General features: G+C 37.1%; 1 protein-coding gene across 1 annotated transcript in view; it reads left to right on the top strand.

The window, feature by feature from the left end:
* PARP8 (poly(ADP-ribose) polymerase family member 8) overlaps positions 1-12,709 on the top strand; it is a 172,404-nt gene that overhangs the window by 120,700 nt on the left and 38,995 nt on the right. The window contains exons 11-15 of the mRNA XM_049648095.1: positions 2,424-2,490; positions 8,898-9,023; positions 9,554-10,118; positions 11,842-11,892; positions 11,995-12,090. Of these exons, the coding sequence (XP_049504052.1) occupies positions 2,424-2,490; positions 8,898-9,023; positions 9,554-10,118; positions 11,842-11,892; positions 11,995-12,090 (905 nt within the window). The remainder of the gene's footprint in view (positions 1-2,423; positions 2,491-8,897; positions 9,024-9,553; positions 10,119-11,841; positions 11,893-11,994; positions 12,091-12,709) is intronic.

Here is a 12,709-nt window from a genome sequence, read left to right as displayed (position 1 = left end):
TTTTTAGTTTTATATATCAGTATAGTTCTGTGCTTTTTGTTTTTTTTTTTCTGCCTGAGGTCACTAAGTTTAGCTAAATTTAATCATGAGTACTTGTTTGCTAACTGTTGGCTTAATGGGACTTTAATATTCCACTTTTAGTTATCAGAAGGCTATTTAAAATTTTTTATAAATATTAATCTAAAAACAATTTTAGATTTACCAAAAAATTGCAAAGGTAGTACAGCATCCCAATACACTCCACATCTAGTTTCACGGTTTATTAACACCTACTGAACACATTAAATGCAATTAATTGTAATAGTAATGTAAGTTTTATCACTTGAATCTTGGAACATTTTTGGAAGTAACATCCTGTTGTTACTCTCTCTTTCAGTATATTCTAAAATTTCGGTCATTCAGATTTTATATCAATTGAGCCAATGTTTGTAACTTACATTTCCCTATAAGATTTATCATTTTGGTAAAATGTTGACGCGTATTTTCTAAGCGTTCACGGTATGAATAAGTTTGGGTCTTTGTGTCATTAGTTTGTAGGATTCTGGATGAATCTACATTTGTATCTATCATCTCTCTTTTCTTTATCTGTGTATCTTACACAATTTCTTCCAGTGATTATTTCAGTTCTTCTAGTGCATTTTAGATTTTTCCACATTTTACTTTTAACCAGGTCCCTTTTGTTTGTCTGCCTCCATCTCCCCACTTTTTTCATCTGCCTGTGAAGAGATTGTGCCTTCTTAAATATTTTTTTATAAATTTTTTTAATGTTTATATATTTTTGAGACAGGGAGACAGAGCATGAGCGGGGGAGGGGCAGAGAGAGAGGGAGACAGAATCCAAAGCCGGCTCCAGGCTCCAGGCTCTGAGCTGTCGGCACAGAGCCTGACGCGGGGCTCAAACTCACAGACTGTGAGATCATGACCTGAGCCAAAGTTGGTCACTCAACCGACTGAGCCACCCACGCACCCCCCTTCTTAAATCTTTTAAGAGAGAGCACAGCATGTTCCAATTTTGTTATCTTTCTCTTAAAAAAATAATTCCACCAAACTTTCAAGATGTTAGGATTTTTTATTCATTGTTGAATTTCTGTAGTCCTGGGTTTGGAACAGGGGGGATTAGAGTGTCCACTCTGTTCCTCACTCTATATATAAGGATTAGAATGCTTTCAGGAAAGGAACTGATAGATGATACCAACACCAGTTTCTTTGATCAGTAGAGTGTTTGTGTCCCAGAATAACAGCCAACACGGGGGTGAAGCCATTGGGGATACCAGTTTGGTTTACACTGTCGAACGTGCATAGTCTGTGAATGTCCTTTTAACAAGACAGTTCACTACCTCCACTGATCCAAACGACAGCATCTCTCGTCAATTACTCTGATAAGTTCCTGAGCGATCTTGCAACTTGTACTGTGTTCTTTACAAAGATCCTACACTGCCAACCCACAGTCCTTCTCAGATCCCCTCTCCTAATGTGGTACCTCGTTCACTTCTCTCTGGCTCCACTGGTCTCCTTGCTGTTCCTAGAATATTGAAGTACATTTCTTTCTCAGGGACAGTGCCCTGGTGATTTCCTCTGGCTAGGACACTTCATCCTATCTAGTGTTGGAACCTACTATGCCCATACAACCTTTACTCCAAGACCCTTTCCCTTTTTTCTTTTCCTCCAGAACCTTTACCACCATGGGGCATTCCGTCTATCTAGCTTTTGTCTGTCTCCTTACACTGCACCAAGGCTTCATGGGGCAAGGAGACTTGTGTGTGTGTTTTTTTGTTTGTTTGTTTTGTTTTGTTTTGTTTTTTTTACCATTCTATCTATAGTGATTGGCAGAGTGGACGCTCAGATATTCTTTAAAACCTGTGAATAATGAATGGTGAGTGACTTTTTTTGACAGTTTATTAAATTCACAAACATCATAGTTACTAGCTTACAGAAATGCATATACCTGGTAAAAATATGAAGCACATGACAGGCTACCCAGTGAAAAGAAAGTCTCCTATGCCTCGTCATACATTGTTTTATTGTAAAAACAAAAAAAGGTTGTGTATGTATAAATATGTCTCTCCTCCACTTAAAGAATCATGTACAAACTGTCCTACACATTGCCATTTACACTGCTGTATTTTTTGGCCATTCTTCATCATTATACATATTATACATTTTATACACATATATTATGCATTAGTACATGATATGTAATGACCATGAATGATCTCCAAAATAAATAGCAATGTATGTAGGAGTGTGTGTATGCTATTTTTAAATATGTATGTGTATATCACTATGTATTGTGTATTATATAATATATAAACATATATGTTTGTGTACATACTATAGTTTATCATATATGTTACTTTGCAGTCATTCCTGGCTGATGGTTCAATTTTAACTCAACATTTTGACTGATTATTTTTTCCTTTGCAGTGCCCACTGTTGATGTCTTTCAGATTTCTACAAAAGAACGATTTGGATTGGGACATCAGCTAAAAAAGTAAGTTTCCCAAGAATAAAAAATAAATTTCTATTTTGCTCAACCCTCTCCCCCCATTCTTATTTAATAAGAGCTTTTCGAAGTGAGTGCCTCAGGAGAGGAGTTCATCCATTGCCAAGAGCTGCTTCAATAATTTAGCTGGCAGAGCTCACCTTTAGAACAAGGCTGCATTCCTTCTGTTTGCCCACCCAGGTCCACTCTTCGCCCTCCAACACCCTGCCCTCTCCTGTGGAGGCTGATCTGTGGGGGTGCAGGTTCTAATGTGTTGCTGTGTCTCAAATGTGACCAATAGAGGAGGAAGCAAGTATAAGAAGGAAGTATTTATTGCCTTTGGTTTCCACCCTAAGAGGTCCCCTTGAGTTGACTAGTCCTTCAACTGAAGCTTTCTTTTCTACTCTAGGCCACAGCCTTTGCATGACTGACTCTCTCTCTTACTGGATTCTATTACTAGTTCCCCATGCTTGCTCCTGGGGCCTAGAGGTGGGAACAATTAGTAGCCACCTGCCCTGGGCTATTGTACTGTCCTTAGTTCCTATACCTACATTCTTGAAACATTCCATCTTTAAATAAACCCTTTAGTTTCTCTTTGGACCTTGACTAAAGCAATGAATTTATAGTGTATAAACAAAATTATCCAGTCAAACTGACTTTTAAAACATACTAGCGTATAGTCACAATACAAATTTGTTAAATCCTATCCTATACGTCAGCTTTAAGAATTTGTATTACTGTAGAATTCCCAAAGGATTATTTATTCTTCTGAATATACAAATTTTACATCAATTTATATTAAGAGAGATCATTAGATTATTGTTATGTTTAAACACATGGTTCACACCCTCCATAATGATGCAGTTGACGTGTTCATCTATACTTTAATGGATTTTAATTGAGCAATGTTCTAAGAGAAAGTACTTTGAAAAACTTTTTATTTCATTGACTAAATAGGGAATTTATTGTGGTCGTTTTACCTGACCATTACAGATGTAAAAGGAAGCTTATGTGGGGTAGGTATTAAGCTTATGTGGGGTAGGTTGTACATATTATAGAGCTCTAGAATCGTCTAAGTTTTTATGAGTTTACATTGCTCAAATGTGACTTATGTGTGGGTTACATTTGAAAGGAAATTAAGATAAGGGAGTATTCTCGCAAATTCTTGCAGATTCTTACTGTTAGGTTTAAATATGATCATATAAAAATTGGATAATAAACCCTTAACATTTTGAATCGTACATCTCTAAAACTAAATTCAACTTAACAACATACGGTTAACACATAGAATGTGATCTCTATAAGGACTTTTGAGTCCTTATAAAAAGAAATATAAGACTGAGGAATTTTCTCAGTTTCCTGGACGGGGATGAGGTATGCTTTTCCAGTGGAACTGGTTTTGTTTTTTCAGTTAGATTTTGTTTTCTGTGTTGAGCCAGTATCTTACAGGTCTTGGAGCTAATGAGCATGGAGCCTGCCCCTGTGTTACGCCATCCAAGTTGGCACATAATTTTATTCCCCCTCCTCTGATTTTCTTCCCTCTCACCCAGTTTTCTTCCTGTTGTTAATTTTTTTTTCTATTTTGATGAATTTATTTTCGTAGAGCAGTTTTAGGTTCACAGCAAAACTGAGAACAAGATACAGAGATTTTCCATATGCCTCCTGCTCCCACAGGTGCATAGCCTTTCTGCTGTCAGGGTGTCCTAGTGGAATGATACATGTGTTAACAGCTGATGAACCTGTATTGACACCTGATTATCCAAAGTCCATGTTCTTAACTTTATGCACTTTTGTTATGCACTTAACCTTTTTTTTTTTTTTTTAGTGAAATGTTGATCCAAATAAGACAAGAATTATAAAAATGCAGAATATATAACTTTCTGCCCCTTAATGATGTCTGAGTATATCGTTTGGGCTCAGAAAAAGAAGTGATGTGTAAATTCCAACTCTGAAAAATTAAGGAAAGCTATGTTCTATGTTTGCTGTTTAATCACTTTGTAGAATATGTAACATTTTATTAATATTTCCATCTAAGTGGTTAACATTTTAAAAAAGGTTACTCTGTGGATAAATTTTAGTCCTATGGACAGTTTAGTATATGGACTAGAACTTTTTTTTAATGATTCCTGATAAATTTTAATCTAACATACTTTTCCTTCATTATAAATAATAGTTTGACTGTGATCCCTTCTGGTCTAAAATTACATTATTTCAAAACATCTGAACTCATCTTCACCATAAAGTAAAAGAGGAAACTGAAATATGTTTTCCAGAAACATATAGCAAGTTAGGAAGGCAGATTCAAAATCTAGCCCCTTTCTCATTATTGCTCTGGTTTGTTCTCGGCAGATAAGGAACACATCAAACTTTTTCTGTGATTCTTTATCTGGTTTGTTTCTGGCAACTAGACCAGCTTAACAATTGCAGCAGCAATGCTAATGCAGTGCTTAATGTATGTCAGGCACTGTAGTAAGTACTTTACCTACATTAACTCACTTGATCTTCACCACAACCCTGTCCAGCAGGTACTGTCACTATCCACACTTCCTAGATAATGCAACCGAGACCCAGAGAGATTAAGCAAGGTACTTGTGTCACAGCAGTAGAGTCAGAGTTTGACATCGGATCAGTATTTTTGACCCATCCACTAATCTGGTTTTCATATATTCGTAGCTGTCCCTTCGCTTTATATTAGACTTGGGATATATTTTCAGCACGGAATGAATATAGGGAGAATGTGAAGGCATTAAAAGAGGGGCCCCTGGAAGAGGGGCGCTTGGGTGGCTCAGTTGGCTGATCTTCTGACTCTTGATTTCAGCTCAGGTTTTGATCCTAGGGTCGTGGGATCAAACCCAGTATCAGGCTCTGCTCTGATACTATACTATATCTAACAGATATACTACACTATATCTAAGAGATATAGTATAGTGACCAGCCTCATTAGAATCTCTATCATGCAAAGGCTAAGTGTAACAGAGACTATGGAAATGATTTTAAACTGTGTATGACTTTATACTGAATTTCCATTGATCAAACTTAAGTTGTTTTTAAAAGGAAAAAAAGTGTTGCAAATCTTTAAATTTAAATACATACAAACATAAAATTAGGTTCAGATTCTTCATATGTTGAGTTTTCACTTAAAACAAAATTCAATTTATTTTTTTTTAATTTTTATTTAATTTATTTTTTAAATTTACATCCAAGTTAGTTAGCATATAGTGCAACAATGATTTCAGGAGTCGATTCCTTAATGCCCCTTACCCATTTAGCCCATCTCCCCTCTCACAAACCCTCCAGTAACCCTCTGTTTGTTCTCCATATTTAAGAGTCTCTTGTGTTTTTGTCACCCTCCCTGTTTTTATATTCTTTTTCCTTCCCTTCCCTTATGTTCATCCGTAAACCAAATTCAATTTATAACTGAGGTGCAAATCAAAATAAAGTGCTCAGATTTGGATTGTAAAATCAGTACGTTAATTTAATCTGATGCATGATACTGTTTTGCGGAAGTTGTTCTCACCACCACCGTCTGCATGTAGTGCGGGCTCCTTGAGTGCCTATTCCTTTTGAAATCAGCACGAAGAAAGCAACAGTGTTGCCCTTGTGCACTCCCTATGCTCTATTTGAACTACCTTGGAACTTTTGTTGTTGTAGCTGACTATGACATCATCTGGTGTAATTGAGCTTTGAAGTCTTTTTCTCTTTTATTATCAGCCAGTGGCAACTGTAGCAGCTCTCCGTGGTGCCAGCATAATAGTAAACACAAACACCAGTGCCAGGACTAAAATCTCATGGCGGCTCTCCATTATGCGGAGGTGGTCCTTACACCAGACGTGCTCATGCGTACATTTTGCACTACCATTAACTTTAAACACAGCATTAACTTTCCTGTAGAACAGTTAATTCCCGCCTTTTGAATCCAAGAGCATCTAGGGATCTGGGTGTCCAAGTTTAAGAATTAACTCATTTTAGATGTTGAAGTCACACTTTAGAAATGCTAATGTAATGTGAAAATTGGAACTTTAGCTACTGACTTGTTATATTTTTGTTCCAGTTAGTCTATCAAGTAAAAGAGAAACATGGACTAGGTTTCTTAGGGAATGGTACACAGGAATGGCAATTTCCCATACAAGGAAAAGAATCTGAATCTGCCTGGTACAGAGGGTGGGGTCACTGGGGATTTCAGGTTAGGTACAGGGAAAACTGAAGACCCTAATATTACTATTACATTTAAATCTTGCTGAAAAAAAAATCTTCAAAAATTAAGTGCAAAATAAAGATTTCCATTGGTCTGAACTCTAAGGTGAATTTACTGCAAATTTGGAATCCTGCATCATTCACTGCAGTTCTGTCCCCTTCTTCCTCACTACCTCTGTGGCTTAGGAAGACCCCAACTTATTCCATAATGGCTGTTTCTTCTAAAGATCGGTGTAGGAAGTCTGAGGTTATACATTCTGATGATCTGAGTTAATTTGATAAAACCCGAAGGGTCTTGAGAAATTGTCTTAGTGCTAAGGGTCACACCTGTCCCTTTTGAGTGAGTTGTTAACATAGGTCAGTCCATATTGGATCAGCTCTGCCACTCATTAACCAGGTGAAATTGGGCAGATTTCAACCATTAGGCTTATTTGTGAATAATAGCTACTACTGTCTGGGGGCGTTAAGAGTTAAAAGAGAAAAATAATCTGTGTATAAATTACTCCTTGGTATATTATACATGGTAAATATTGGTACCATTTTTTGCTCCAAAAGCAATCTGTGTTAGAAGTAACTGAGAGGAGGGGCGCCTGGGTGGCTCAGTCGGTTGAGCGACCGACTTCGGCTCAGGTCATGATCTCAAGGTTTGTGAGTTCGAGCCCCGTGTCAGGCTCTGTGCTGACAGCTCAGGGCCTGGAGCCTGCTTTGGATTCTGCGTCTCCCTCTCTCTCTGCCCCTTTCCCACTCGTACTCTGTCTCTTAAAAATAAAGAAACACTAAAAAAAAAAAAATAATAATAATAATAAAAAAACCCTGAGAGCTGAGAGGAACATGAAAAGTAGGCAATACTGAATTGACTTTTGAAAGAAAATCAAAATGTTTATTGTATACATAATGTTTAAAATATTATGTCACTTTAGTATCACCTTAAGGGACCCTCCACCGTTTCCACCTAAAAGGTGAGATACCGAGAAGTTGTCGCAGCCTGGGAGCCTCAGAAAACAGTGCTGTGTCCACGTCCACAATGGATGTTCCAGAATTCTTTGCCATAAAACAGTGATGTGCGGTGGTCTCAACTTAGAAAATACTGAGATCAGAGTTAGCAAATTCCTGCTTTGTGATAGTAACTAAAAGCTTTTAGAGACACACACATTTTTTTTAAACCACACTGTATTTAAAGGTGAATGGGCTGGGGTGCCTGGGTGGCTCAGTCGGTTAAGCGTCCGACTTCGCTCAGGTCACGATCTCGCGGTCCGCGAGTTTGGGCCCCGTGTCGGGCTCTGGGCTGATGGCTCAGAGCCTGGAGCCTGCTTCTGTTTCTGTGTTCCCCTCTCTCTCTGCCCCTCCCCCGTTCATGCTGTGTCTCTCTCTGTCTCAAAAATAAATAAACGTTAAAAAATAAATAAATAAAATAAAGGTGAATGGGCTGTGCTGAAAGACAAGATTTGCTGATTATGTATTTCTCCATAGAGTCAGTTTTGCATGGTTTATTTTTACTTATGGTTTTTGCAGTTTCATTTTATTTCCCTTTTTATGAAGAAAATTGCATAAGCAAATCAAGTGAAAAGAAATTGACTTTACTTGTATCTTAATAGATAAAAGCATAATTACTATCAAACATTTTTTTAAGACTGTGTTTCTGGCACCAACAAAAGAATTGTGAATTTTCTTTTGGCTGAAGAACTTCGGCTAAAGTTGGTCCTAAAGGCTGGCATTCTAAATCTCTCTCTCTCTCTCTCTCTCTCTCTTTGAGAGAGAGAGAGAGAGAGAGAGAGAGAGAGAGAGATAGAGGGAGGGGCAGAGAGAGAGAGGGAGAGAGAGAATCCCAAGCAGGCTCTGCACTCACAGTGCAGAGTCTGGTGCGGGGCTTGATCCCAAGAATCACGAGATCATGACCTGGGCCAAAATCAAGAATTGGATGCTTACCCGACCGAGCCGCCCAGGAACCCCTAAATTTCTTTAAAAGAACATCCTTTTATCATTTATGTTATTAATCTTATCACAGTAATTAATGAGTTCTTAACCAAAATGGCAGTCAAATCATAGAAATTTTCTGTATAATGCTTTCCTACATTTGGAGACATCTTGTATGATCCTAAATTAGAATCTCACCAATTACTGTGCATTTATTTTCCTTTGAGAAATACATGCTGTACGTAATACAGAAATCTCGTATTAAATCACCTTGGAACTGTGATAACAGACTTACTTTGGATTGACAGAATCATGCAGACATTTGTTACACAGCAGTGGAAACAGAGCAAAGAAAAATCCAATTGCCTGCACAGTAAGAAGCTGTCTGACAAGAAGGTGAAGTCCCCCCTGCATTTATTTACTACCTTGCGCAGGTAGGTAACAGATGACTTCACCATGGTCTTAACTGAATTCTGGGAGTGTGATGCTCCATGATTATTGTACTTCAAGCATTCTTTCTATAGCTGTGGCGTCTGTTTATTTTCTGTGTGACTTCAGAGAACAGACTGTTACATCCGTTCCATCAAAAACATATATTCATTTCTACATTTAGAGTTTTTGTTCTCTTAACGTGAGTTAAATATACTAAAATGGCATTCTTCGTTTTCTAGTCACATAGAGTTTTCTGTACCAAAATTGCTTCTGTATAGAGCCCTGAGATAGATAGGAGGGGGGAAAAAAAAAACCCTGATAATCTTGTTTTGCTTTCCAGGAAAAAATATAATTCAGTTCAGTCCATGTGATCCCTCTACACATACTGTTGGTTTCAGTTTGAGCTGGATGGGCTGTATTTAAAGCAAGGCGGTGTTTGTAGCAGAGTTGAGGTGATAAAGCCTCACGGGTCTTTTCCATGGTGTGTTTTACTCGTGATTTGCCCTGTACTAATTGTTGTTCAATTTTGAAGGTCGCCAAGTTATCCTCCCCCTGGTTGTGGTAAAAGCAAATCCAAGCTGAAATCCGAGCAAGATGGAATCTCCAAAACACATAAGCTGCTGCGGAGGACTTGTTCCAGTACCGTCAAGGCTGACGACGTGTGCTCCAGCAAGTCGCACAGGACCTTTGGTCGCTCCCTGTCCAGCGACCCCAGGGCTGAGCAGGCGGTGACGACAATTAAGTCGCACAAACTCTTGAACCGGCCCTGCCCTGCAGCTGGCAAGCAAGAGGACTGCCTGGCGCTGAAGTCGCATAAACTGTTGGCTCGGTCTTGTTCTGGAGATCCGCGATGCGAGCACAACGCCAACCTGAAGCCCCACAAACTGTTGAGCAGGTCTTACTCCAGTAATCTCAGAATGGAAGAGTTGTACGGACTGAAAAACCACAAATTGCTCAGCAAGTCTTACTCCAGCGCTCCCAAGTCATCCAAGACGGAGCTTTTCAAGGAACCTAATGCAGAGGGCAGGAGGCTCTCTCTTACCTCAGGGCTTATTGGTATCTTAACACCCTCTTCGTCGTCATCTTCCCAGCCTGCTGTGCGTAAATACTTTCATCTTGAGTTCGTAAACGTTAGCTAGGGTGCAGGAGAGATTTTTGTTTTTGTAAGATCTGGTAGAGGAAAGAAGATGTTTTGTCGTTCTTTTTTTTTTTTTTTTTTTTTTACTTTCCTCCTTTTGCTTTTTGGAAATCATTTGGCATACCAGACACGTGCAGCTGGTGCTGGAATGTTCGTTTTGATTCTGAAAAAATAAATGTAGCTGTTGATTTAAGGTCTAGTCCAAATTCCTATTATGGTCATTGAATGCTGCTAAAAATGGAAGGAAGCCGTTGGATCCACAAAGCCTATCCTTTTAAGCAAACATAGCATTTTAATGTTTTATCAAGTAGGTTTATCTGTTCTCTCATTTTCTTACATAAGTGATGGAGGACAGAGTTTGACTAATAATTAAATTCAGAGTAGTGTCCTTCCTGTTATATATAATATATAACATATTATATAATTATATAATAGTATATAATATATTTATATTTAAATTATTTGTATATAAGTAAATTTGCATATATATAAATATTATAGGGATATAAATATATATATTAGGAAAACTTCATCTGTGAATCGTAACTTCTAAAGAAAAGAAACACTTGCATCCGTATCCCAGAGCTTCACTTAAAGCTGCTCTCAGTGTCTGCTTTATAAAACTGAAGTCACTTTATCCTGAAGTTTTTCTGGGGGAGATGGGGCCAGAAGGTAACTGTATTAACACTTAAGCCCTTTGGTGTGCAATTTATTGGGAGTCAGTCTTCCACGAAATTTACCTCTAGAGTGATCAACATTACAGCTGATTTCAGATAAAGAAACAAACCTATTTTATGTATATTAATTACATAACATAGTTGATTAAAAATGTTTTCTTTTAGTAAACATGTGTGTATGTTGGGGCAAGGGTATATCTAACTCTTAACCATTAATATGGATACAGCTAGCCATAGATGAAATTGAAAACAAATAAGATACGTTTTCAGAAAGTTGTGATGCTCTCATATAGATTTATTTCTAAAATTACATTGTAAATGATACCGTAAAATTATATTTGTGTTAATAAAATGTATTTAAGTATGCTGATAATTTTAGGTGGACATCCTTAAAAGCCCATTTCTTAACAGAAGTTAAGGGCATATAGAAAATAGAAGTAAGGGCATATAGAAATAAAAGTAAGGGCATATAGAAAATAATGTCAGAGTGGTGCATACTAGAAAGTTTCTTCCCATGGTAGTTTCACCTAAGAAAGAGAATTTCACATATTCTGTAAAAGAAAATGTCTTCCTGTCTTCCTGTATGATTAAGCCTAATACAGTACAATAGTTTAATGTTGTACCCCTTCAGCAACTAATTTTTCCTTGGAAGAATAATTCTCATTGTAAAATGAGATTAAAGTAGTCTAAATGAGGAGGTGGGAGCATTTGACGATGAGTACCAGAGGAAACGAGCTTTTGTGTACATTTAAAAATACCATTTTTACTAGAGATTAGAAATTAAGAATACTATTCATTTAGCTTAGACAAGATTGCAGTAGTAATGGCAGAAAGTATATTATAATAAAGAAATCCTAAAGTCTTGATGTCGTAATCACTGATTTAATTCCTGTAACAGGTGATCTTAGATAACACTTGTATTCACTGTTGCAAAAAGTCAAAGGCGTAATTTATATATGCTCCAAGTTAAAAAATTATTTTCTTCTTTTACTTTTCTTTTTATAGCCAAATGGTGCCAAATGCATTCCAATACGAGATCGCGGCTTCCTAGTGCAGGTAGGAGCCAAGCCATCCATTGCAGAAATATTTTAGCTTTTGATGGGTTTCCAAATTATTTATGAACTTGACTTCATTATTTCTCTTTATTGTTTTATTCAGACAATTGAGTTTGCTGAGCAGCGGATCCCTGTATTGAATGAATACTGTGTGGTTTGTGATGAGCCACATGTGTTTCAAAATGGCCCCATGCTTAGGGTAAGTTCTCATTGATAGAATACCATTGTTGATACAGAATATAAATGAAAAAAAGTTGAGACATAAAAATAAATAAGTAAATAACTTTATAGCAAATGCTCTCCTACTGAGGAAATTATTTAATACACATAATGGTATAATTTTGAACAAGTGAATCACTATTTCTGAAGGAGTCTGTGAAAGAGCAAGTAGTTTCATATTAGTAAAATATTTCTTACTGTATTTCTTATATGTGCCTATCTATCATCTTTCTTTCCTTCCATCTATTTTTTATCTATCTGTATCTTTATTAATATCAATGGACATAGATCTAGATGGATAGAGAGATACATATAGATACAGGTGTATATATACAGGTGTATATATACAGGTGTAAGTTTGAAAACAGTGTTTCTTCAAACCACACAATTTCAAGATGCTTGAAGGGTAGAAGTTAGAAGAGGTATGCAGTAGTATGCATAGAGTCAGAATAAAGATTTCAAGAAATGCCAGATCACTGACACATTTGGGATGTTATTGAAGGAGTATAGAAATAAGAATCAATGTGTGTATGTGCATTTTGGGAGGAATTATCCAATCTCAAGTGGTTTGTTTTTTTTTTTTTTTTGCAATTTTTAAA

The sequence above is a fragment of the Panthera uncia genome (assembly GCF_023721935.1).
Source record: "Panthera uncia isolate 11264 chromosome A1 unlocalized genomic scaffold, Puncia_PCG_1.0 HiC_scaffold_17, whole genome shotgun sequence".
Taxonomy (NCBI): domain Eukaryota; kingdom Metazoa; phylum Chordata; class Mammalia; order Carnivora; family Felidae; genus Panthera; species Panthera uncia.
Note: the sequence above shows the minus strand (reverse complement) of the source record. Positions and strands in the feature narration are given on the sequence as shown.